This window comes from Ranitomeya variabilis, chromosome 4 (genome assembly GCF_051348905.1).
Source record: "Ranitomeya variabilis isolate aRanVar5 chromosome 4, aRanVar5.hap1, whole genome shotgun sequence".
Lineage (NCBI taxonomy): Eukaryota > Metazoa > Chordata > Amphibia > Anura > Dendrobatidae > Ranitomeya > Ranitomeya variabilis.
Window position 1 is genome coordinate 661,961,069 of NC_135235.1, and position 27,437 is coordinate 661,988,505.

At 42.3% G+C, this 27,437-nt stretch overlaps 1 protein-coding gene across 2 annotated transcripts; it reads right to left on the minus strand.

Moving 5' to 3' along the window:
• Nucleotides 1-27,437, minus strand: LOC143766214 (uncharacterized). 2 transcript variants are annotated; one of them, XM_077253717.1, is made up of 7 exons: nt 27,173-27,381; nt 26,864-27,043; nt 26,657-26,780; nt 26,482-26,579; nt 26,188-26,278; nt 3,885-4,274; nt 1-2,074 (listed from the first exon to the last, which is right to left on the minus strand). In XM_077253717.1, the coding sequence occupies exons 1-7, from the start codon at nt 27,350-27,352 to the stop codon at nt 774-776; spliced, it is 2,364 nt and encodes a 787-aa protein (XP_077109832.1). In that variant the 5' UTR covers nt 27,353-27,381; the 3' UTR covers nt 1-773. The 2 variants fall into 2 exon arrangements, with proteins under 2 accessions (XP_077109832.1, XP_077109833.1); XM_077253718.1 differs by having other exon boundaries at nt 1,935-4,274; nt 27,173-27,437.

The window sequence follows — 27,437 nt, forward strand, 5'->3', positions numbered from 1 at the left end:
TATAAGTATATTTTTGAGTAAAATGTAAAAGCAATACATGTAAAGCAATACATTTTGTATTTTTTTCTGACAAAGAAAAATGGTCAAAATTAAAAAAAAACAGTGCTTCCAAACCTCAAATAATGCACAGAAAACAAGTTCATAATCACTTAGAAACAACAATACTAATGTTTTAACTCAGGAAAAGTTCAGAAATCAATATTTTGTAGAATAACCATGATTTTTAATCACAGCTTTCATGTGTCTTGGCATGCTTTCCACCAGTCTTTCACACTGCTTCTGGCGCAAAAATTTAAGCAGTTCTTCTTTGTTTGATGGCTTGTGACTAGCCATCATCCTCTTGATTACATTCCAGAAGTTTTAAATGGGCTTCATGTTTGGAGATTGGGCTGCCCATGACAGGGTTTAGAAGGGGTGGTCTCTCAATTTTTGCCAGACCTGTATATACCCTGTTTCCCCGAAAATAAGACACCGTCTTATATTAGTTTTTGCTCCGAAAGTTGCACCTTGTCTTATTTTCGGGAGGGGGGGTGTCTTATTTTCTCAAGAAAAAGAATTGACACATTTTTTTTGAACAAAAAATTTACATTTATTAACATACCAGCGTATGCTGAACAGTAGTCGTCACAAAACAGTAGAATCAAATAAAATGTGAATCGTATCAAGAATTTCCTGTTACTACCGTATAATTACGGTATTTCCATGTACAACATGTAAAACAATGAACAATGGTTCATTTACTTATCTCAATATTTAATAACACAAAACAAGATTTATTCAATGACAATCATGTCATCATCTTCTGGAACATCATCATAACAATCCAAACTCTGAAATTCCTGTGGAATTTCTTGTGACTCCATTTCTTTCAGAATCATTGGCCCATATTTCTCATGTCTAGCAATAGCACTGTCCTTAAATGAGCACTTCTTGTCAAGGTAGCCTGCTCGTAGTGCATTTGCAATGCAAGCGTCAGTGATTTTCTCCCATGAATTCTTCACCCAAGTCACAATCTGTGGCAGTTTAGGTTTCACAAAGTTTCCACGTTGATTTCTCTCCATTCTATTTTCAATGTAGTCATTGATTTCCAAACGCAAATTGTCCTTGAATGGCTTGTTAATGGCGATATCAAGAGACAGGAGATAAGCCGTCATTCCTGCAGGAATCATTATTTGATCTATTTTTCTCTCATGAAGGAAGTTCTTCATGTCTTTGGCGCGGTGTGTGCTGGCTGCATCCCAGATCAGCATTCCTCTTTGGCTCCCTCGCATAACAAGCGGCAGCATTAAATCGACCCACTTCCTTATAACTGCTTGTGTGGCCCAGGCTTTTTCAGTTTCAAGAATATAAATGCCTGAAACACGTTCAATCTTGTCTTTCTTGCCCTTTGAAATGAGTAAAGGTGGGACTTTAGTGCCATCCAGACGCATCGCCAAAATACAGGTAACACGTGCACTTTCATAAGCAGTGGAGGGAACGTACACTGAGGAGGCACCTCGTTGTTCAATTGTTGTTTGAGATGCTTGGCCCATAAACACTGCAGTTTCATCCATGGCAATCATGTTGGAAAGATTGTATTTAGAGAAGTCAGCGTCATCAACAAAGGTCTTGAATGCAAATGCGCGTTTAATAATTTCAGCATCTTCCAACCTAAAGAGTGTTGTGGATCTTCTCAAAGACAGTTCACTTCGTTGAAGGAAGTTATCCAGCCAGTGTTGTGATGCCTTGAATTCTTCAGGGGCAATTTCAAACTGTGGTGCCATTGCAAGGGCAAATTCTTGAATCTTAGCCCTAGACACAACCAATGTCTTTGCTCTCCTGTCAGCAACCCACTCACAGATCAGGTCTTCCAGCTCGGAATATAATGGTTGACGACCAGATCCAACCTTGCGCTTTTTAGCATTTCCGCTGTCTACTAGTTGACTGAGGTTACCGTAATCTGCTCGCCATTTTTGGACCAATCGAACACTCAACATTTTCTCTTTGCAGAATTCAGTAAGATTTTTGCCCCAAGATTCTTCCACGATTCCTTTTTTGTACTCGACAGAATAGCTCTTTCTTTTAGCGCTCATGTCTAGGAGTAAAAATATACCGTATCACCATTGTTTACGGTATTTCTTTTACAGTACGGTACTTTACGGTAGACCGTTCAGCAGAAAGGCAGACAACAAATCAAAGTAACACACTACGGTATGGTACTGTAATTGCCTGACTCCCACACAGGGCCACAAAACATAAGGGCTCTAAAATGGCTCCCACACACTTTCTGGACACTGTACCGCTACCGTAACAATCACCCACAGCAGTTCCTTTACCGTAGCAGCCCCATCATCATTTTGCAGCCCCAAATATTCCCATCATCCCATTGCAGCCCTCATCATCCCTTTACAGTCCCCAATACAGCACCCCCATCATTCCATTACAGCCCCCATCATTCTACAGTACAGTATTGCAGTCTCCCATCATCCCACATCATCCCACTGCAGCCCCCCATCATCCCGGTATCCCACTGCAGCCTCCCATCATCCCGGTATCCCACTGCAGCCTCCCATGTGTGTACCGTACACACACACCCTTACACAGACAGACACGCATACACACCCTTACACAGACACACACACCCATACACAGACTTTCACTTTCTTACTGGTTTCCTCCACGGTGCTGCTTTCAGTGCTTTGGTGGTGCAGGAGCCCTGGGCCAATCAGAGCGCAGGAGCCCTGGGCCAATCAGAGCGCAGGAACCCTGGGCCAGTCACAGCCCAGGAACAATCAGAGGCTATGGATGACGTCAGCTGGCCCATGGTTCCTGAGCTGTGATTGGCGCAGGGCTCATGGGCAGAGATCGGCACACAGCTCCGAGGCTGTGATTAACTCCTGTGAACAGTGTGGCTGCAGTGGCGGGCAGCGGGAGCGAGACACAACTGCATGCCCCATGCACAGAACAAGGTATGCCTTATTTTTGGGGGGTGCCTTATATTAGCAGGCACAGTGCTCCCTCTAGCATGCCTTACTTTCGGGGGGTGCCCTATTTACGGGGAAACACAGTAGGTGTGGGGCAGGAGAAGAGAGCAGTTCTCTCAATGATCGGGAAGGATGCTGTCTCAGTGATTCCCCTCTGCTGCTCAGGACTAAAAAAGGTATTCACTTAATAGCAACATTATTTGTGTTAAAATTTGCGTCTTATAGTCCTAAAAATACAATAAGTTCTAAAGTAATTTCCTTTTCTCGTTTAATTATACAACTGTCTGTTATATGTTTTTTGTACAATTTGTCAATAAAATAGATTAACTCTTCCTGACTGAGTTATATTTGAATGTCGACAAAATATGTTTTTTCAGTAATTAATTTCTCACATTCTAGGTATTATAATGGCGACTCTCTGTGCGGGATTTTTGATGTTTAAGAAGGTACCATTTTCAGTTAAAACATTTCCCACATTCTGAACATGAAAAAGGCTCCTCCACTTTGTGAGTTTTCTGGTGTGCATCAAAATGCAATATCTGGTTAAAATATTTCCACATTCTGAACAGGAAAAAAGCTATTACCGTATGTGAGTTTTCTCATGACTAAGAAGAACTGATTTCTGTACAAAACATTTCCCACATTCTGAACATAAAAATGGTTTCTCCCCTGTGTGAGTTCTCTGGTGTGTAACAAAATATGATTTACGTGTAAAACATTTCCCACATTCTGAACATGAAAAAGGCTTTTCCCCTGTGTGAATTCTCTGGTGTCTAACAAAGTGTGATTTCTGGTTAAAACATTTTAAACATTCTGAACATGAATATGGTTTCTCCCCTGTGTGAGTTCTCTGGTGTGTAATAAGATGTGATTTATGTCCAAAACATTTATGACATTCTGAACAAGAAAAAGGCTTCTCACCTGTGTGAATTCTGTGGTGACTAACAAGATGTGATTTCTTGTTAAAACATTTTCCACATTCTGGACATGAATATGGCTTCTCCCTTGTATGAGTACTCTGGTGGCTAACAAGATATGATTTCTGTTTAAAACATTTTCCACATTCTGAACATGAATGTGGCTTCTTCCAAGTATGAATTCTCTTATGTTTAACAAGAATTGATTTCTGATTAAAATATTTTCCACATAATGAATCAGAAGATAAGGCCTGTTTCAAAGGATCAGATGATTGATCTTTGCTGTGAAGGTAGGATTGTATATTTGGTGTAACGGCATTCACTTTAATCTCAAGGTCGTCTGATTTAAAAACTGAAGCTGTCAGTTGTCCCTCTGATTTCCAGGTACAGTCATCTGCCAAAAATAAAACCAATTAGTAACTTGGGATAACATATCCTTGAAATTTATATATTTCAAAATTTCAACTCAAAATGTCCATAGAAATGGGAAATTATGTAGGAAAATTTAATTATTCACCAAGACAATCACAGTTCACAGACTAATAGAACACCTCATAGCATGAACCAGTACAGCATGGTGTTTAACTGCTTGCTCATTGTGCCTCGCAAATATTGGAATAAAAAAAACACTAAAAAATATCAAGTAGGCAAAAATTATACTAATAAAATTTTTTACTCATCCTGCAAAAAACAAGTCCACACTCAGGTGTCAAAATAGTCACTACACCTATAGAATAATTCACTGATGGTTACAATTTACAAAAGGGAGTAACTTTATGGGGTTTCTTCTGCTCTGGTTCCCTGCCATTCTGTAACATTACCCAACTTTCCACACAGACTTTCCTCTGCTCTTAGCATTCACATGGTATGTTCATCCACCCAGCTCTCCTGCCTTGTCTGTCTATGAAGTGCATATAGTACATCACCCAACTTTCCACAGACTTTCCTCTGCTCCTAGCATTCACATGGTATGTCTTTCAACTAACCCCAGCTTACCCCAGTGTTATTTATGACCTTGTTTACTTTGGCTTGATTATATGCATCTGGTCCACTCTTAATTCTCTGACCAAGATGAACAGAGACCACTCCTCTCTGTTTCACACCTGAATACACTTTGTAGCACATATATTGTGTTAAGACTTTAGTCTGCAGTGTGGATTCTATAAGTGTGTCCTGGAAGTGTGAAGATTAATGTAGAATTGAAAGCAGAACGGAATGGAAGGTAACTAGATACAGTCACTGTAAACAATGTTTGTTTGTTTTCACTCTCACCCCCATAATCCTTCACTTTCTGCTAAACCCCCTAATCCCTACTCCTAGTAAGGAACTGTTAATCTCTTCTTCAATACTCCCCATCCATTTCACCTCCTCCTCTGAACTGTTCAACATACAATCCTCTGTCTCCAAGCACAGACAGCCACCTCATACCCTCCCCTGCTCCCACTTGCTAACACTTTCTCTGCTCCTTCTCACTGCTGGTGATATCTCTCCAAATCCTGGTCCTCCTCACCACATCCCCACAGTCATTTCTACCTCCCATCCACGCTCTATCACAAATTTCCGTAACCTCTCTAACTTTATACCCATTCGCCCAGCCCCGCTTCTCCAGTCCCACTAACAGGAGCTCTGTGGAATGCTTGCTCTGTCTGCAACAAGCTTTCCTACATCCATGATCTTTTTTTATAATAATAATCTTTATTTTTATATAGCGCTAACATATTCCGCAGCGCTTTACAGTTTTGCACACATTATCATCGCTGTCCCCAATGGGGCTCACAATCTAAATTCCCTATCAGTATGTCTTTGGAATGTGGGAGGAAACCGGAGTACCCGGAGGAAACCCACGCAAACACGGAGAGAACATACAAACTCCTTGCAGATGTTGTCCTTGATGGTATTTGAAACCAGGACTCCAGCACTGCAAGGCTACAGTGCTATCCACTGAGCCACCGTGCTGCCCATCTTTTGGTTACTACCAAACTTTCCTTCCTCGCCATCACCCCTTCTGATACAGCCTCTCCTGATACACTTTCGTATGGTGGATTCCACCTTTCTCACACACCCCGCCCCAGCAGCAAGCATGGCGGAGTTGTTTTTCTCCTGTCAGATAACTGCTCCTTCACCCCAATCCCACTGCCACCCTCTGTTACCCTCCCTTCTTTTGAGGTGCACTCTGTGCGCTTCTACTCCCCCTCCAACTGGCCAAGGCTAGTCACCACCTTCTTTGACCACTTCACCACCTGGCTACTTAATTTTCTCTCCACTGACATCTCCACTATCACCTTGGGTGACTTCAACATCCCCATTGACACTTCCCTCTCAGCTGCCACTAAACCTCTATCTCTCACTTCCTCCTTCGTCCTCACTCAATGGTCTTCTGCAGCTACTCACAAAGATGGTCACACACTGGACCTCATCTTCACCCGCCTCTGCTCCCTATCTAACCTCTCTAACTCACCTCTTCCTGACCACAACCTACTCACATTCTCTTCCCTCTCCACTCCTTGTCTACAATCCCCACCCCACAAACTTGCACACCCTCGCAGAAATCTTATACACCCTGATCTACTCTCACTCTCTGAATCCTTCATCCCTCTCACAGACATAAGTTCCCTACACAATGCAGATGACGCTGCCGCTCTATATAACACCACAATAGCTGTATAGTTGCAATCTGTTGCCCCCTCACACATACCAAATCTCGCAAAATCAACAGACATCCCTGGCACACCAGCCTGACCAAAGAACTGAAGCAAGCTTCCAGGGCTGCTGAGCGGAGATGGAAAAGATCCCACTGCAACGAGCACTTCATCGCATTCAAACAGTCCCTCACTACTTTCAAGACCACACTCACCACAGCTAAACAAACCTACTTCTCATCTCTCATATCCCCCGTCTCACAACCCTAAACAGTTAATCAACACCTTCAATTCTCTCCTCCGTCCCACAGCACCTCCTCCCTCCCCAGTCCCCACTCATCTCAGCTGAAGACTTTGCCTCATTTTTCAAGCAGAAGATCGATAACATCAGAGACAGTTTTGGTCAACAACCCCCAGAGCCCTTCCTCCCGACTTCCCAGCCCTCCACCTCCAAAACCAACTTCTCCACAATTACAGAAGATCGACTCTCCACTCTACTCTCTATGCCTCAAAACTACTGGAACAACACGTCCATCTTGAACTGTCCTCTCATCTCTCTTCCTGCTCCCTCTTCGACCGCTTATAATCTGGCTTCTGGTCACACCACTCCACTGAAACTGCCCTAACTAAGGTCACCAATGACCTATTAACCACCAGGAGCAAGCAACACTACTCTTTCCTCCTCCTCCTGGACCTCTCCTCTACCTTTGACACAGTGGACCATTCCCTATTGCTACAGACCGTCTCATTCCTTGGCATCACAGCCTTGGCCCTATCCTGGATCTCGTCATACCTAACAGACCGGACATTCAGCGTCTCCCACTCACACACCACCTCCTCACCTCACCCCCTATCTGTCAGAGTCCCGCAAGTTTCAGTCCTTGGGCCCCTGCTCTTCTCCATTTACCTTTGGCCTGGGACAGCTCATAGAATCTCATGGCTTTTAGTATCATCTCTATGCTGATAACACACAGATCTACATCACTGGACCAGATATCACCTCCCTACTAACCAGAATCCCTCAATGTCTGTCAGCTATTTCATCCTTCTTCTCCACTAGATTTCTAAAACTTAATATGGACAAAACAGAATTCATCATCTCTCCCCCATCTCATGCGACCCCCCAAAGAACCTATCCATTACAGTAAAAGGCTGCTCAATCTCCCCAGTCCCACAAGCTCGCTGTCTCGGGGTAATCCTTGACACTGATCTCTCCTTCAAACCACATATCCAAGCACTCTCCACTTCCTGCCGCCTTCAACTCAAAAATATTTCACGGAGGGGGGGCGTGGCTATGTAGCAGAGAGAGGAAGACGTGCCTGTGTGAGCTCCTACCATCCTGACTATATTCTGCCATTAAAACCCGTCATCCACACAAAACTAGGGCTGGCGCTGATGTCCTGGGACCCCCAGGAATCTGAGGACCCCTTCGGTTTGACACAGTGAGGTCCTGGAGCGCCGAATACTGCGGTGGACCGGGCTGGTGAGGACTTCTTGTGTGGCGGCGGCCATATTACCTGTGCGCGCCCTGGCTGGACAGAGCGCAAGTGCCGGCTCCCTTTAGTGTCGGGTTTTCCCTGCGGTTTGACAGACACCGGCAGAGATCGCTGAGAGACATCGGGGCGCAGAAGCCGGAGGATCTAGGCGGGCGGCGGTGCCTGTGGGAGCCGAGGGTGCTGGATGGACACACGTGGAGCAGCGGCCATTTTATGCACGCGCGCCCTGGGACATAGGGCGTCATCATCTCCTACTGGCACCGGACTTTCTTCATAACGGAGCCGAGAGGGGCAGGATCGCAGCGGTGAGACTCACTTTATTATATGACAGCTGAGGGGCCTGGGGTGGACGGAGAGGCGGCCATTACTGAAGCACGCTGTCTAACAGCACAGGCAGTGTCGCTCTATACATTAACAGTGCTGCAGGTGAAACATTCTTGTGCTTGAGATCTGGTGAGGGGGTGCGGTGTATGTATGCCCTGAGACATTGGGCCCTGCACCTCCTCTATTAATCAATCACTGCACTTGTGACATTATAATAGTGGGAATTAACCCCCCCTTACTGCTGCTCTCCCTGCCAGCAAAAGCTGAGCGCCCGTCCAACATATAAGGTCTAACCACATAAATCAACACCTGGACTACTCCCCTGCGGTCCTCCCTACCATTACTGGCTAACACATAATATATGGAACTTTGGAGCATCATCTAATACTATATAGAACTTGCTTCATTTATATTCACAGAATTGGAGCACGGTCTGCCTATAACTACTTTCAGCACTAACCTGTGAGGTCCTTTTGTGTATACCCGCCATGCAGCATCCTAGAGGAGCAACGGCTGCTGAAAAACTTAAAAAATTTGCCAAGGATGACCCTCATGAAAATGTGCGCAATCTTAGGAATAACCCCACATCCTCTCAACGCAGAGGTCGCCCCTCTGACGGCACTGGGGAAGTAGAGGAGGAAGAACTGACTCTCAAACAGGCATCGGAGCAGTTAATGCAGGCCATATCCCTCACTAGGGCATCTCTTACAGAGAAAATAGAGGATGTGCATACTGAGGTGGGCCGCCTGCGACATGACATGCAAACTATGAGGGGGCGTATATCAGAGGTTGAAACGAGGGTATCTACTATAGAAGACACTATTACTCCTATGGAAGCCAAATTAACCAAAGCCACTGGATCTGTAAATGCTTGGAGGCAAAAGGCAGATGACCTGGAAAATAGACTGCGCCGGAACAATGTCCGAATCATAGGTCTCCCGGAGCGTTCAGAGGGTCAGCAACCTGAGCAATTTCTGGAGGGCTGGCTGAAATCCACACTGGGAGATGAATTCTCCTCAACATTCTCGGTGGAAAGAGCCCATAGAGTACCAACTAGGCCTCTGCCTCCTGGAGCTCCGCCGAGACCTTTCCTGGCACGTCTTCTTAATTGCAGAGACAGAGATACTATTCTTCGCTTGGCGCGACAGAAGGGCCTCATCAAACTTGGCAATGCCACCATATCAATCTTTCCAGATTTTTCTGCAGAACTTCAAAAACAACGTGCAAGATTTGTGGATGTTAAAAAGCAACTTAGAGACAAGAACATTGTTTATTCTATGCTCTACCCGGCTCGGCTCCGTATCGTCCACAATAGTTCCTCATTATTCTTCACGGACCCAGCGGAGGCGATTGAATGGCTGCGATCTCACGGAGGATCAAATATGGAAGTCCCCTAGCCTGGGTTCCTTGGAAGTTGGCAATAAGAATTGAGCTTTCCGTATAGGTGCGGGGAAATCAACAATACCGGACACTGAATTCAGTGAGGGTATCCCCTTTTCAATCTGACTGTGGGAGGATGGAAATACTCTCCCCTACCGTTCAAGTTTTCTTGTTCCATTTGGTTTTATGGTTTTGTTTTGGTTGTTTATTAGGTAAAGCTGCCGCTGATATTAAATCTATGCCTAATATGCTACTGCTGGAATACACCCAAATAATAATGATATGTATTGATTTTTCCCTCAAGAGTAAATATGGGAACTGAACTTATATGCATGACCTGGAATATCCGAGGTATAAAGACCCCTAAAAAGAAAATTAAAGTATTTTCACAGATAAAAAGATACCATCCCCACATTGTAGCACTGGTAGAAACACATTTGACAAGAGATAAAGTTCGATGTATGCAAAAGCCGTGGGTGCAGTGGTCCTTACATGCCTTCCACACCAGTTATTCAAGAGGGGTCTCTCTACTAGTGCACAAAGAGGTCAGATGGGAGGCAAGGGAGGCGAGACGTGATCCAGAGGGTCGTTTTGTTTTTGTACATGCATTTATTAACTCGCGAGAATACGTATTGTTATGTATCTATAACCCCCCCCCTGCTAATATATCAGTTCTCCGTCTGGCCCTAGGCTTCTCTTTAAAGTACCCGGAGGCGAATGTTATCTGCATGGGAGACTTCAATTTGATTATGAATCCATCCATAGATAAACTGAGATTAGATGATGCAACGACAGGAGACATTATACCTCAACCCCCCTCTCAACTAGCATTATTTATGGACGGTAGTGGTTGGTTGGATTTGTGGAGAATAAATCATCCGGGGATCAAGGGGTATACCTGCCACTCATCCACTAGACAATCATTATCTAGGATAGATTATATATTTGGGTCAAGTGGGTTGGCACTGTGGGTAGATGGTATTGAGCATGGTAACCGAGGGATCTCGGATCATTCCCCAATTATCCTTAAACTTAAATATGGACGATCCGATTCTCACAGCGGGTCCTGGAAATTGAGCCCCTTCTGGTTAAAATTAATAGACTCAAGTGACAGGACGGTTACTCAATTAGATACCTTCATTCTGATACACTCGGAACTTCAAAATCTTGGTTTACTCTGGGACACACTGAAGGCATATTTAAGGGGATGTCTGTCCTCCACTATCTCCTATATAAAGAGGGCAACAGCGAAAGAGGATGAGGAGATGGAACAGAGATTAAAGGCTTCAGAGGCTGCCTATATAGCTAATCAATCCAGCAATAACAGAATTGAATGGCTCACCTCCCAAAGACTTTATACCCAACATATAGAGGTTAAATCGAAACGTAAATTGTTTTTCACGCGCCAATCTTATTTTGAGCTAGGAAATCAGGCTAGTACACTGCTGGCCTTTTTGGTACGTCAACACAATACCTCCAATACAATTTTACAGATTCGGGTGTCTGATGGATCTTTAGTATCCTCTTCTGATGAGATACTTCGGTGCTTCTATGACTATTATACTATGTTATATAAATCTAGTAACAACTCTAATGTTGATGAGTGCTTAGATTATTTATCAGATATTACATTCCCCTCACTAAACTCATCGCAACAAACCCTTATGGAAGCTGAATTTACTTTAGAAGAGGTGGAGCAGGCTATGGCTGACATGGCATCTGGAAAGGCCCCAGGACCTGATGGGTTTCCCATAGAATTCTATAGGAAATACCGGGACAAGCTAGCCCCCATATTGCTAAAGGTACTCAAGGGAATATGGGAAGGGGAATCTATTCCTGAAACGTTCTACGATGCTAATGTTATAGTACTTAAGAAGGAGGGGAAGGACCCCTTAGATTGTGGATCATATAGACCAATTTCTTTGGTAAATGTAGATTATAAAATCTTCACTAAGATATTAGCCACTAGACTGAACAAGATCATACTAGATCTTATACACCCGGATCAAACCGGTTTTATGCCAGGGAAAAACACTTCTATAAATATCAGGAGGGTACAGTCAGTCATACAATATAGTTCTCTGGAAACAGATAACAAATGGGCATTGGCTTCGCTGGACGCAGCCAAGGCTTTCGATTCCCTAGAATGGCCCTTCTTGGTTGCATGTTTGCGTAAATATGGGTTCGGGAGTAAATTTTTGAGAGGGATAGCCACGCTATATGCAAAACCCAAGGCACGCGTAGTAGTGAACGGCTTAATGTCTGCATCGTTCTCCCTACATAGAGGTACTCGGCAGGGGTGCCCTCTTTCCCCAGCTCTATTTGCCCTGGCAATAGAGGCTCTGGCAATACGAATGAGATCTTCTGTGGACATTAAAGGGATACATATTGCTGATAGGGTCGAGGTCATCGGTCTGTATGCTGATGACATGGTGGTGTTTATGGATCAAACGGAGGTCACTCTACCAAAAGTAATAACGATGATTGATAGATTCAGTAAATTTTCTGGCCTCTATATAAATTGGGGAAAGTCTGCTTTGATGCCTCTTTCCCACACTCCAATGTCCCGCCTTGAAACCCTCTCATTACTACCCATTGTCTCCCAGTTCAAATATCTAGGAATATATATGTCCCAAAGTAGTCACCTAGATCTACATCTCAATATATTCCCGTTACTTGACGTGGTCAAATCCAAATTCGCTACCTGGGACAAACTACCATTATCTGTAGCTGGACGCATCAATCTTATAAAGATGATATTACTCCCCAAGTTGAGTTATTGTTTCCAACATAGTGCAGTTATTATACCTAAGTCCTTCTTCGCAACCCTAAATTCCCTTACTACATCCTTCGTATGGGGAAAGGCTAGACCTAGACTTAAACTATCTACTCTACAGAGACCTAAACAAGGGGGTGGGGCGGCTCTGCCAGATTTTTACTTATATTACCTAGCGGGCCAGGCCAGAGTGTTGAATACGTGGATGCCCGGGAAGATTCTTCCCAACTCTGAACATCACATTTTGTACTCAGCTAAAGTTGATTGCCCACTGGGTTTTTTGGAAATGGAGAGAACTGCGGTTCCTCATTTACTCCCTATACTCCGGCTAGCACGTTCAATATGGAGGCAACTTAAAAAATTAATAGGATTTGCTGATATAGCAACTGAAATGCCTTTGTGGAATAATGGTTATTTCCCGATATTACTGGGTCACCCATCCACCAAATTCTGGACATCATATAGTGTCCTCACAGTGGGTAATTTACACCAGCGGGGGATTTTTGTCTCCTTCGAGCAATTACAAACTATATACAATATACCGAGGTCTCAGTTTTTCCGTTACCTGCAACTAAGGTCAGCCTTCCAATCGTATATACGGAGTGCGGGTACAGGACGTGCTATTTCAGATTTACCGTTAATAGGTATCCTTAATTCACAGGGCCCCCAGGGACTTATTTCTTCTCTATATACCTATCTATTATCCATAAATGAGAGATCCACCTTAGACTCCATTAAAGGGAAGTGGGGACGGCTCCTTCCAGACACTCTGGAGGAGGAATGGGATGAAATTTTGGAATCCCCAACTAAAGTTTCCCCATCAGTTAATAATAGGATGACACAATTATATATCATATATCAGTCCTATTTGACCCCAATTCGTCTCTTCAAAATGGGTCGTCTACACTCATCAGACTGCCTGAGATGCCATTCCAGCAACGCAGATTTCATCCACATGATATGGCAATGTCCTATTATTTCCCAATTCTGGAAAGAGGTAACGACATTACTGACTTCACTGATATCTATCCCTGTCCCACTTGAACCTTTGGTTTGTTTATTTGGAGTATGGGAAGCTGAGACTTGGGATCGTTATGTAGACATTTTTCTGAGGGAGACTTTGTTTCTGGCGCGTAAGGTGCTGGCCCTACGATGGATGGGGAGCTCTGGTCCAACTCTTAGAACATGGGTTGATCTGGTGAACTCTATTGTTCCATATGAACGGGCATTGTACCAAAATAGGGGCAATCCAGCCAAATTTGAGAAGATATGGGGGAGATGGAACTCCTCCTCTCATACCGTTTAGATTAACATATCTTAATAACTATGCAAGGAAAGGGTGTCGGAATACACGGAGCAGCGGTGGCTTACAGGGCGAAACTTACTTAGAATTTTCCTCTCAGTGGCAGCGCATTAGTTTTGAAAGTTTTATTAGAAGATAAGGTAGATAAAGTTTGTATAAGACATGACCAAATGATTGACATGCACTACTTGTAACCTTTGCAATATCCCAATTGTGGTTATATGTAAAAAATTTATGTACCTTCTAGATGTTGGGAATGTAAACAATGTATGTACAATTGATATTGTTATTAATAAACGAATTTAAAAAAAAAAAAAAAAATATTTCACGGATCTGTACATTCCTAAACCAAGAATCTGCAAAACCCCTAGTCAATGCCCTCATCATCTCTCGCCTTGACTACTGCAACCTCCTGCTCTGTGGCCTCCCCTCGAACACTCTTGCACCTCTTCAATCTGTTCTAAACTCTGCTGCCAGACTAATTCGCCTGTCCCCCCGCTATTCCCAGGCCTCTCCCCTCTGTCAATCCCTTCACTGGCTCCCCATTGCCCAGAGACTCCAGTACAAAACCCTAACCATAACATACAAAGCCATCCACAACCTGTCTCCTCCATACATCTGTGACCTCGTCTCCCGGTACTTACTTGCACGCAACCTCTGATCCTCACAAGATCTCCTTCTCTACTCCTCTCTTAATCTCCTCTTCCCACGATCGCAATCAAGATTTCTCTCGCGCATCACCCCTACTCTGGAACTCTCTACCACAACATATCAGACTCTTGCCTACCATCGAAGCCTTCAAAAAGAACCTGAAAACCCACCTCTTCTGACAAGCCTACAACCTGCAGTAACAGCCGATATACCAATCCGCTGCACGACCAGCTCTACCCTCACCTATTGTATCCTCACCCATCCCTTGTAGATTGTGAGCTCTCACGGGCAGGGTCCTCTCTCTTCCTGTACCAGTTGTGACTTGTATTGTTTAAGATTATTGTACTTGTTTTTATTATGTATACCCTTCCTCACATGTAAAGCTCCATAGAATAAATAGTGCTATAATAATAAATAATAATAACATTAGGGCTTCTGCAATTGGTGTGTTACATCTCCTCAGGGATCTGCTCGCCATCATCATTCATTCTGCAGGTGGCACTGGTGATGGAGGCAGGGCCGCTGTTAGGATGGAGCAAACCAGGCATTTTCCTAGGTCCCCCACTCCCAAGGGGCCCGCAGCCAGTGGCGTGCTGCTAATAGCAGCAGACCACATGGCCTCTGTGGGGCCCATGAGTGAGGGGGGCCAGGTGCCAGCACCGGCGCCCGGCATCGTACATCCAACTATATCAGCATCCTAGATGCCGATACACTTGAAAGCTATGATGGATGAGAGAGCGCCATCATTTCTGCTCTGTGCCTTATGCAGAGATGTAATGATGTAACTTCATCGTGCCATGCTGTGCACGCTGTGGAGCTGTTGAGGAGATGCGCAGCAGAAACCGGAGCAGGAAGGTGAAAATTGTATTTTTTTTAATTCTTGAGTATGTGATGGCCATAATACTGGAGGACTATGGGGTGTGTATATACTACATGGGGGCTGCATTATGCCATATGGGGGCTGTATTATGCTATATTGGGGCTGCATTATAGCATATGGGGGCTGCATTATACTCTATTGAGGACTATATGGTGCATTATACTGTATGGTGGACTAAGAGGAATGCATTATACTGTATAAAAGACTATGGGGAATTCATTATACTATATGGAGGAATGTATGGGGGTGCATTATACTATATGTAGTATTATGGCATGCATTATCCTATGAGGAGGAATATGGGAGTGCATTACATTATATGGAGGACTATGGGATGCACATTATACTGTATGGAGGACTATGCAGAATGCATTATAGTATATGGAGGACTATGGGGGGTGCATTATACTATATGGAGGACTATGGGGTAAATTATACTAAACGAGAAAAATGCGGCCTATTCATCGAATGATTGGATTGTTTATGATGGAACAAAAATCACTGTTCTCAGCAGCACATCGCCCTCTGAAAACTGCAGAAATGCTGCTGATAACATGATACTGTATCGGGACAGATTGATCGTTCTGTGCCCATTAATCTTCTTAATTTTAATCTTAATTAAAAAAGCAGTATATATTAACCTACAATTACCAGAAACAAAGTACAATGTGTCACAAAAAAAGACATTTCAGAATCACTGGAATCAGAAGATGCATCCAAAGTTACCAACACATAAAGTGACATGCAGGGCTGTGGAGTCGGAGTCGTGGAGTCGGAGTTAGTTTTGGTTGGAGTCGGAAGAAATGTACCGACTCCGACTCCAGCTTTAAAAAAAATGTATTAATATTTCATAATTGAACTTTCATATGAATTTTATAAATGTTACTCAAATATATATGTTCTATCAAACTATGAACAATAGTGATAAGCAGTTCTGCTGGAGATAGAGACATTTCTTACTTCTTGTGTGTCACTGTTCTCCACTGCCCTTATCTAATCTTATACTTGGTTAACCTCATGCTGCCCCAACCCCCCTACTTACAATGTATGAAATTGAAAGTGAAAATGTGTTGCAAATTCTTAGTAGTAAAGCTCCTCCTCTAGACTAGATGTTTACTAGGTGTGCGTCTTCCAAGCATCTCACAGCTGCTACTCAGAAGAGGAAGACTGTAAGAAGTAATATCCTTTCAACAAACTTTGCATCAGTTAACTGTGAGTACATGAGGAATAACAGTATTACTGACCACTATATCAGTTGTACGACCTGGCAATAATTTTGTACAATTGTTTTTAGGAAAAACAATTGTCATTTGGATTGTGAATGCAGAATTAAAAACCTGAGAATGTCAAAGAAGCATCACATTAAATCAGCTGTATTTGTACATTTCACCATCACTCAAGATAGAAAACATTATGTCTGTCAGTGTATGACAAATGATCCAGACGAAAACAAATGCTGTGAAGCCAAGATCAGTGCATATTCAGGCAAAGATAAAAATGCTCCTACCAGAGCTTCTAATCTAAAGGGACATTTACAGCGCTTTCATCCAGAAATACTGAAAGCAGTGGATGAGAAAGACTGCATCCAAACCAATGAACCAGTGCCCAGCTCTTCCAGCCAAACAAAGGAGCAGAGAACTTTGCAGCCATCAGTTGCAAGATATTTTGTCAGTGACAAAGTTATTGTGACAATGACAGTAGATACATTTAAAAAACAGATCATAGAACTTGTTGTAAAGGATAGTGTGCCTATTTAATTATTTTCATGACCAGCTTTTATGTGTCTGGATGGGGAAATGGCCCGCAAGCTTGGTGTTTCTCTGGAGAGAGAGAGTGTTAGAAAATTAGTAATTGAAGAAGCTTTTAAACAAAAGGAAGAACTTAAAAAAACTCTCAAGGGACGCTTTCTGTTTCTTACAATGGATGCCTGCACACGTCACAGAGTGAACTATGTTGCCATCAATGTCCGATTTGTTTGTGACAAAAATGAAATAGTTACCAAGACATTGGCAGTAAAAGACACCAAAGCTCATCACACCACTGAGTTTCTCCAGGTCTTGGTGGAAAAGGTTCTGCAAGACTATGAACTTAAAAAAGAGCAAGTCCTTTCTGTCGTAACTGATAATGCAATGCTTCAAATATGATAAGTACTATTAACCCCTTACTGACCTCGGACGGGATAGTACATCCGAGGTCAGCTCCCCTGCTTTGATGCAGGGCTCCGCGGTGAGCCCGCATCAAAGCCGGGACATGTCAGCTGTTTTGAACAGCTGACATGTGCCCGCAATAGCGGCGGGTGAAATCACGATTCACCCGCCGCTATTAACTAGTTAAATGCCGCTGTCAAACGCAGACAGCGGCATTTAACTACCGCATCCGGCCGGGCGGTCTGATATGAGTGCATCGCCGACCCCCGTCACAGGATCGGGGGTCAGCGATGCTTCTCCATTGTAACCATAGAGGCCCTTGACACCTCTATGGTTACTGACCGCCGGTAGCTGTGAGCACCACCCTGTGGTCGGCGCTCACAGCACACCTCATTTTCTACTACATAGCAGCGAACATCAGATCGCTGCTATGTAGCAGAGGCGATCGTGCTGTGCCTGCTTCTAGCCTCCCATTGAGGCTATTGAAGCATGGCAAAAGTAAAAAAAAAAGTTAAAATAAATGTGAAAAAAAAAAAAAATATATAAAAGTTTAAATCACCCCCCTTTCGCCCCAATCAAAATAAATCAATAAAAAAAAAATCAAACCTACACATATTTGGTATCGCCGCGTTCAGAATCGCCCGATCTATCAATAAAAAAAAGCATTAACCTGATCGCTAAACGGCGTAACGAGAAAAAAATTCAAAACGCCAGAATTACGTTTTTTTGGTTGCCGCAACATTGCATTAAAATGCAATAACGGGCGATCAAAAGAACGTATCTGCACCAAAATGCTATCATTAAAAACGGCAGCTCGGCACACAAAAAATAAGTCCTCACCTGACCCTAGATCACGAAAAATGGAGACGCTACGAGTATCGGAAAATGGCACTTTTTTTTTTTTTTGCAAAGTTTGGAATTTTTTTTTCACCACTTAGGTGAAAAAAAACCTAGTCATGTTAGGTGTCTATGAACTCGTACTGACCTGGAGAATCATAATGGCAGGTCAGTTTTAACATTTAGTGAACCTAGCAAAAAAGCCAAACAAAAAACAAGTGTGGGACTGGACTTTTTTTGCACTTTTACCGCACTTGGAATTTTTTTCCCGTTTTCTAGTACACGACATGGTAAAACCAATGATGTGGTTCAAAAATACAACTCGTCCCGCAAAAAATAAGCCCTCACATGACCATATTGACGGAAAAATAAAAAAAGTTATGGCTCTGGGAAGGAGGGGAGTGAAAAACGAACACGGGAAAACGGAAAATCCCAAGGTCATGAAGGGGTTAAGCTAATGAATGAGAGTAATGATGGTGACCAGCAGCTAGAAGAACATTCTGGGTCCACAGACACAGAAATGTTTGAAATAGAGGAACACAGTATTGTAACTGAGGAGCAAACTGAAGTTGCTTCAGATGAACAGTAACATGATAGTTTAGATGATCTTGTTGAAACTGTGTTAATACGTTCTTTCATTCATCACATGCGCCGTGTTGTGCATAAGCTACAGCTGGCTATAAGAGACAGTCTGCAAGAAGGACATGCTGCTGCACTGATTGGCAAGGTGAGAAAATTGGCTACTTTTGCTAGAACCCCTAAAGTTGACTCAATTTTGAAGAGACGTGCTGGAAAAGGGGCAATTATTGATCAAGCCACACGATGGGGCAGTACTTACTTAATGATTCAGCGCTTGGTTGAACTGAAAACCTTTCTTGTAGACATGGCTAACCCTTAACTGGCGCTAAATGAAAGTCAGTGGAATCAGGTGACTTAGCTGGAAAAATTGCTAGAGCACCCATTAACAGTGAATAAAAAATTACAAGCAGAGGACTTAACTCCAGGTATTTTCTTAAAGGAGTGGAAGAACCTGATGTTTCGTCTGTCCCAAAGAGGAGGGTTAATTGCAAGTGGCATTGCTACATCAATGAAACAGAGAGAGGAGCTACTATTACAAAATAACATTCTTTTGGCAGCTGTTTATGTAGACCCAATGCATCGGATTCTTCTAGATGATCAACAGCTAACTGAAGGAAAAGAAGCTCTGTTTGAAATAGCAGTAAGGATGAAAGGGTTGCAGAACAGTCAGGAGGAACAAGAAGAATTTGGTCGTCCTGCCACATCTTCACCCTCATCAACTGATGAAGAATTTAATTTTGAAAAATATTTTGATCACAAGGACCGTGCAAAGCGTTCCCGCATAGAAGAAGAGTCATCCGCATCAAAGAACACAGCCAGTACATTTCAGCAGAATTTTTCATGTGCACTAAAAGAAATTGAGAAATTTGACCGTTCATCAAAAATAACAGTGCAACAAGCGATTCCTCTGTATCCTGACATTGTCAGAGATGTTGCCCGAGTGGTTACTGCTTTGCCACCAACCCAAGTTAGTGTAGAGGGGTTGTTCTCTGCTCTCAAAATAATTAGATCAGATTTGAGGGCATCCATGAAGGAGGATCTGACAGAGGCAATACTTTTTCTGAGGACAAATTTATAGATTTCTTCTTATTAACTGCATAACAGTGTTTATTGCATATTTACTTACAAGAGTTTAGAAAAGTTTATAAAAGTTATTTGCTATATTCTAATTGTATTCTAATAAATATAGTTTTTGCTCTAAGTGGTCTGATTACTTATATGATGGTGAGAAACTGAATAAGCACGATGTTAATATTTTACAACAGTAAATTTATTGTTACGAATTGGCCATTTATGAAGGAGTCGGAGTCGGAGTCGGAGCCGGAACCTGATAAAATCCAGGAGTCGGAGTCGCAACTGTGGCTTACCGACTCCACAGCCCTGGTGACATGTCAGATTTGAAAAATGGGGCCTGGTACAAAGCTGGCTGTAGAAAGTGGATAAATCAGAGTATTTTGTTCACTAACTACTGCAGTCAGAAACTGTGACTATATATAGACAGAAACACTTCTACTGAAATGATAAAACTCAACAGCCTTCATCAGAGACAAAATGAGCAAGCAGTGGTGAAACATCTCTGTAGTAATTAGAGTATGCGGTTTGGTGGCTCTTGGCAATCTAAATTAAATTAGGGCCAATATTTTCTATCAGATGAGTTTGTTGAAAAAAAATATTACAAATTTAAAAGATAACTTTTTAAAATAGTGCAGAGCTAAGAAGTGATGAGCAACATATGGGTGCTCAGGGACGCATCGAAAATCGCCATGCTGGAGTCCCCGGAGACTGCCTGCCATACACGGTAATGCAAAATATATGGAGCGGGAACTTGAGTGTGGCGCTCGAGCACCAGAGATGATCGCTGTGTACCAGAGCTCCCCAATGTCACTCGAATGGCATCACTAGGGCTGAGGTGTCTAAAATTTAGATCTCAGGCATATGGCAAAGGCAACAGAGACCTGTTTGTAAAGACTACCAGGGAGTTGCAGACCAATATAAGTGAGGCATCGTAATCCAACCACAATCACACATACCATACAGAATGAACCTGTAAAAAAGGAGACAGAAGATCGTATGTTCAGGGAAGAAACTCCAACACTAAACCGGAGTTCCACGCATTTATGGTGTCCCATTGGATATACTATGAATTTTGAATAGAAGACTAGAGAAGGTATTAGTGTACTCCATTACAGGAACAATTGTGCAGTAATCTGAATTCATCGCAAACATAATGTAATTTATGATGAAACCAGCGCTCCAGCCATGCCAACAAATCTCCTGCAGACTTGAATAAATGTAAATAAGGCCAGTGTCTCACTTGCAACTCCAATGTGAGAAACTCACGCAAGTCTCTCGCCTCAATACCCGGCACTGCCGCCAGTGGTTCAGACCGGAGCATAGAAATACATGCAGCCAGACACTCCAGTCCCAAGTGCCGGAGGCAGTGCCGGGTGTTGAGGTGAGTTTCTCGCTTTGCAGTTGCAAGTTGGACACCAGCCTTACAGTCATAAACCATGCACAGTTAAGAGATATATCATGGCACAGGTGTAATTTTATTTGTATAGTTTACCACAATTCTCTTTTGAAGTTACTTGGCTTAAAAAGAAAATGAAAAGTCAGGATAAAGGGAAACTCTGTTGTAATTGTACAGAAAGTCACACTTGGCCTTCGCTACACATTTAATGTTGTCAATCATGAAAGTGAAGTATAGTCACAAAGACTTGATCTGGTCTTGTATGGACCATATGAGCACAGAAGGGAGAGAAGGTAGATTCATCCAATAAGATATCAGGATTCTAGGAAGGTAACAGCATCATTACCCTCCGCTTTCTCTTAGAAGTCCATCATGATAATTGTTTTCAAGTGATTTTCTAACTTGTCAACACATTCTACGTGTGCTGGCATTTTGATTTATAGTATACAGATCTGGGTAGGTATCTTTTAATTCCAGGAGGCAGGTTGCAAGCTGTATAGAAGAAGGGCTTTCAATGCCCACAGTAATTTAACCCCTTTACAACCCAAGGTGGTTTATATGTTCATGACCAGACCAATTTTAACATTTCTGAGTAGTGTCACTTTATGAGGTCATAACTCTAGAATGCTTCAATGAATCCCACTGATTCTGATCTTTATTTGTGACATATTGTACTTCATGATAGTTGTAACATTTCTTCGATATAACTTGTGTTTATTTGAGAAAAAATTGAATTTTGCCTAAAGTTTGAAAAATTTAGCAATTTTTAAACTTTGAATTGTTATGCCCATAAATCAAGGAGATGTGTCACACAAAATAGATAATAAATAACATTTCCCACATGTCTACTTCCGCACATTTTTTTGAAACAATTTTTTTTTGTTAGGACATTATAAGGGTTACAAGTTGACCAGCTATTTACCCTTTCTCCAACAAAACGTACAGAACCATTTTTTTAGGGATCACATTTGACTTTGAGGGGTCTATATGATAGAATGGTGTCACTTTTGGGTATTTTCTAAAAACTGCACATCTCAAGGAGCGCAAAACCACATTCAAGAAGGTTATTAATCCTTCACAAGAAGTTTTGGAATGTTGAAGAAAAAAACATTTAACTTTTTTTCACAAAATATGTTTTATTTTCACAAGGGTAACAGGAAAAAATGGATCACAAAATTTGTTGTGCATTTTCTCCTGAATACGCCGATACCCCGTATCAGGGAGAAAACCACTGTTTGGGCACACGGCAGAGTTCGGAAGGGAAGGAACATTATATGACTTTTCGAATGCAAAATTTCCTAGATTCATTACCACATGCCATGTCACGTTTGGAGAGCCTCTGATGTGCCTAAACAGTGGAAACCCGCTACAAGTGACCCAATTTTGGAAACTAGACCCCTCAAGGAATGTACTTAGATGTACTTAGATGTTGAGCCGTGAAAATAAGACAAAATAAAAAAATAAAATTTTCCCCACAAAATTATTATTTTAGCCCCAAATTTTGCATCTTCATAAGGGTAACAGGAGAAATTGCACAATACAATTTATTGTGCAACTTCTCCTGAGTAAGTCAATATTCCATATATTGGGGAATACTACTTTTGAGGCACAGTGCAAACCTCAGAAGGTAAGAGGCGTCATATTGGAGTTCAGATTTTACTGGAATGGTTTGAGGGTGCTATGTCATATTGGCAGAGCCTCTGAGGTGCCAGAACAACAGAAACCCCCACATGTGAACTCATTTTACAAACTACACTTCCCATTGAATTCATCTAGGGGTGCAGTGATCATATTGACACCACATGTGCCTCACAGAATTTTGTACCATTGAGCAGTAAAAAAAAGAATAAATTACATTTTTACCACTAAAATGTTTTTTTAGCCCCAAGTTTTTAAATTGTCTATTGGCTAATGGGACATTTATTTTTTTTTTACAACAAACTGAGGTCCATTTTTCCAATGGAGTGTACCAATACCCTACATGTCATTGGGAAACATTTTTCAGGCACAGTGCAAAGCTCAGAAGAGAAGGAGCATCATACTATAGTGTAGATTTTACTGTTATGGTTTGCGGGTGCCATTACCCACTGGGAGATCCCCTGAGTTGCCAGAACAGCAGAACCCCCATAAGTGACCCCATTTTACAAACTACACCTCTCAACAAATTCACGTAGTGGTGCAGTGATCATATTGACACCACGGATGTGTCACAGAATTTTATACCTTTGGGCTGTGAAAACAAAACTACATTTTTACAATCCAAATTTTGTTTTAGCTCCAGCTTTTACATTTTCACACAAGAAGTGGGCAAAAATGGCACGATAATTTGTTCCACAATTCCTACTGACTGTGGCAATACCCCATATGTGGCTGTACAGTACTGTTTGGCCATACGGAGAGACTCGGGAGGGACAGAGCGCTCTTTGCCTCTTGGAGCGCAGATTTTCCTAGAACAGTTTGCAGACTCCATATACAGAGCCCCTAATTGATAGAAGAGCAGAATTCCCCCTCATGTGACCAAATTTTAGAAATTATACCCCTTTGGGAATTTATCTACATGAGTAGTGATGATTTTAACTTCATTAGGGGTTTTCCAGAAACAAGCAGTAGTGGATGATGCGGAGTGAAAATTGCAAACTGCTGTTGTATTGACCAGTACGCTGTACAGACCAGTATGTTGTAGTGACCAGTATGTTATGCCCAGCTCATGCTTCTGGAGACTTACACCTGTAAATTAGGAAGCCTCTCACCACTAAAAAAAAATGCTAAACGTGTACGCTATATGTAGTTTATGTACAAGGTGGGGCTCAGAAGGGAGGGGGCATTTGAATTTAGGAGCGCAGAATTTGCTGAATTTCTTTTGAAGGGTGAGGAGCCATTTCGCTTTTCTAGAGCCTTTGTGCTACCAGTAACGTGGAAGCCCCCTATATTTCCATTGACAGATGATGGACCTGACTGGGTGCTTGCTTTTTTTGTGGATTGCATTGAAGCTTTTGTTAGGAACATTTTACATAACATTTAGGCTCACATTTATCTGGAACTCTACACTGAGTACTTACTTTGGGATTTCCATTTAAATTTCTGAGTGAAGTGATTCAGATGAAACCCCCGAGGGATCCATTCACTATGATGAGGCAGCAGAAATACTCTGCACTCCATCTTGCCTCCGTTCAGCCTTGATCTTCTTTTCAGAATCGCGCATAACTGTGGCCGACGGCACTTTTATGCAGTCCTAAAAAGACAGACATCGCTGGATCACAGGTCCTACGGCATCCACAGAACCACCATCTGCCTCATTATAGTGAATCTTCTGCCGGGGCTTCTGTCTGAATCACGTATTTCAGATATTTACACCGAAGTCCCAATGTAAGCACTCAGTGCAGAGCACAGGATAAATGTGTCCCGAGCCTTACTGCGATCTTTGGGAGTCAGAATGAACAAAACAGCAAGAGAAGAATTGGTTTTATTAATTTTTTAAGCTGTTCTTCTTGCTGTATGATTAGGCGACTTTATTCTTCGGGTCGATGCAATTGCAGCTATACCAGATTTATATTGGGTCTTTATATGTGTCGCTGCTATCACAAAATAAAATTTTATTGCAAAAAAACAGTTACTTCATCCCCACATTTTGAGAGTTATAATTTTTCCATATTTTGGCCGAGTCATGTGAGGGCCTATTTTTTAAGGGACATTTTTATTGGTAGGATATTCAGACACATGACATTTTTTGATTGCCTTCTATTCCGATTTTTGTCAGGCAGAATGAGCAATTCAGGACTTTTCTTTTTGCGGGGGGAGGGAGAGAGTTATTAAAATTAAAATTGATAAGGCGGCTTTATTCTTTGGGTCAGTACGATTGCAGCGATGCCACAGTTATATCTTTTTTCATATTTTGGCGCCTTTACACAAAAAACTTTTATAGAGAAAATAATTATTTTCACATCGCTTTATTCTGAGAGGTATAACTTTTTTATTTTTCAACTGATGGAGCTGTATGGCGGCTTGTTTTTTGCGGGACAAGATGACGTTTTCAGCGGTGCCATGTTTATTCATATTCTCTTTGATCGCATATATTCCTCTTTTTGTGGTGTCATGATGATAAAAAACAAGGCAAAAACGATGATTTATCTTTTTTATGGTGTTCACTAAAAGGGTTAACTAGTTGTACAGTTTCATAGGTCAGAACCTTTGCGGATGCGGCAATACCAAGTATGTGTGCTTTTATTGTTTATATTTTTTTTAATAAAAATATTTTATGTATGGGTAAAATATACTTTGATTTTTTTAATTATTTGTTTCATTATTTTTTTTTACTTTGTCCCACTATGGGACTCTCTTTTTTTGCAAGATGATCGCTTGTATAGCATGGGGATGCAGCAGCATCCCTGTGCTATGCAAACTGTCAGCGATGCACTGACAAAGTTGCTGATCATGCTTGGGTCCCCGCATGACGTCACGGGGTCTACGATCCAAGGGCAGAGGGACTGTCATCCCTCTGCCGCCTCCCGAAATGCTTAGATCAACTTCAATCGCAGCATTTAGGGGGTTAAAGTGCAGGGAGAGGTGCGGGGCCGCTCCTAGCACTGAGTGCCGGGTGTCAGCTGTCAGAATTATCCATACATCCGAGGTGATTAAGACCCAGGTCACAGGAACGTAGGGATACATATAAGGTGGGAAAGGGGTTAAATAGTTTTTGTGGAAGGATAATATTGTTGTCTAGCGGTAAAATGGTGACCTTTGTTTGTGATATGGCCAGACTACATCACAATAAAACAATGTCTGAGAAGAATCTGTGGTTTCTCTGCAGTTAGTGGTTGCTACTCACCTGGGTAGTCATATGTAGGAATCTCCTCTTTACACCACTCATCACCCCTCACATCTGTCTCTGTAGTATTAATATGGGTCAGATCTTCACCCTGAGATAAATATTGTAGAAGTCACAAACAGATGGAGAAGTCACATCTATGATCAGCTCTAATCCTGCCATCTCCACTGTTCTCATTACACAAGTATAAAACTGGTAATATAATACTGGTGGATAAAACAAGACTGAGCACAAGACCTTCACAGCCATCTACATATCATAAGGGAGATCTCATGACACCTTCTCTCCATCTACCTGATGAACCTGAGGAACATCAGGATCTTCTTGTTTAAAGTCATGTGGAAGAAGAGGATGGAGACATCTCTCTGGTGTTCTCCTCTTACTGGATAGAACTGGAGGAAACACATACAGGGACTGAATTAATTCTTTACATACAGATAATTATTGGCCATGTTCTTAGTCCTATTACCTGGTGATGTGAGGGGCTGGGGAACCTCCATCATGACGTCCTTATACAGATCTTTGTGTTCTTCTAAATACTCCCACTCCTCCATGGAGAAATAGACAGCAACATCCTGACACCTTATAGGAACCTGTCACATACAGAAATACCGTCACCTCCCCGATCCCTTCATACCATTACTGCATAATGGCCCAGCATTCCCAGCAGTGTCACCTCTCCAGTCAGCAGCTCAATCATTTTGTAGGCGAGTTCTAGGATCTTCTGGTCATTGATGTCTTCATGTATCAGGGGGAGAGGTGGAGGCCCTGTGATTTGGTTCATGGGTCTTCCGCATCCCTCAGACACAGGGGTCTGACAGCGCTCACTAGAGGTCTTCTTCACTACTGTGTAATCCTGGTTATGGAGAAACACATTAATAGATCTCACTACAGACATTTCCAGAGTCCTCACCTCTCCAGTTCTGTCCATCTGTTATTCCCATTGATAAGAATGATGTAATGTGACATCATCAGAATCTCTCACCTCTCCAGTAAGGCAGAAGAGGATCTCTAGGGTGAGGTGTAATATCCTCTCCACCATTTTGTCTCTTTCCTTATTCATCCTTGATAGGTAAATCAGAAAATGTTTCCTATACAGAAGATCTCCACCGAGAGGATCCGATATTGTAGGAATCTTAATGAGATGAAAATGATGATGTAACATCAGAAATAATCCTGTGTAATAATACAATTACTGTAGATATTAATGGAAGCATCAAGAGATTTATTATTGTACAGTATTTAGTTTT

Excerpts from the sequence above, each read along its gene's own strand:
- LOC143766214 (XM_077253717.1), bottom strand. The coding sequence starts at position 27,352 with ATGTTACATCATCATTTTCATCTCATTAAGATTCCTACAATATCGGAT. Across the intron at positions 4,275-26,187 it reads TCCTACATATGACTACCCAG|ATGACTGTACCTGGAAATCA; the intron begins GTGAGTAGCAAC and ends TATTTTTGGCAG. Across the intron at positions 2,075-3,884 it reads TCACCACAGAATTCACACAG|ACATGAGCGCTAAAAGAAAG; the intron begins GTGAGAAGCCTT and ends TTTTACTCCTAG.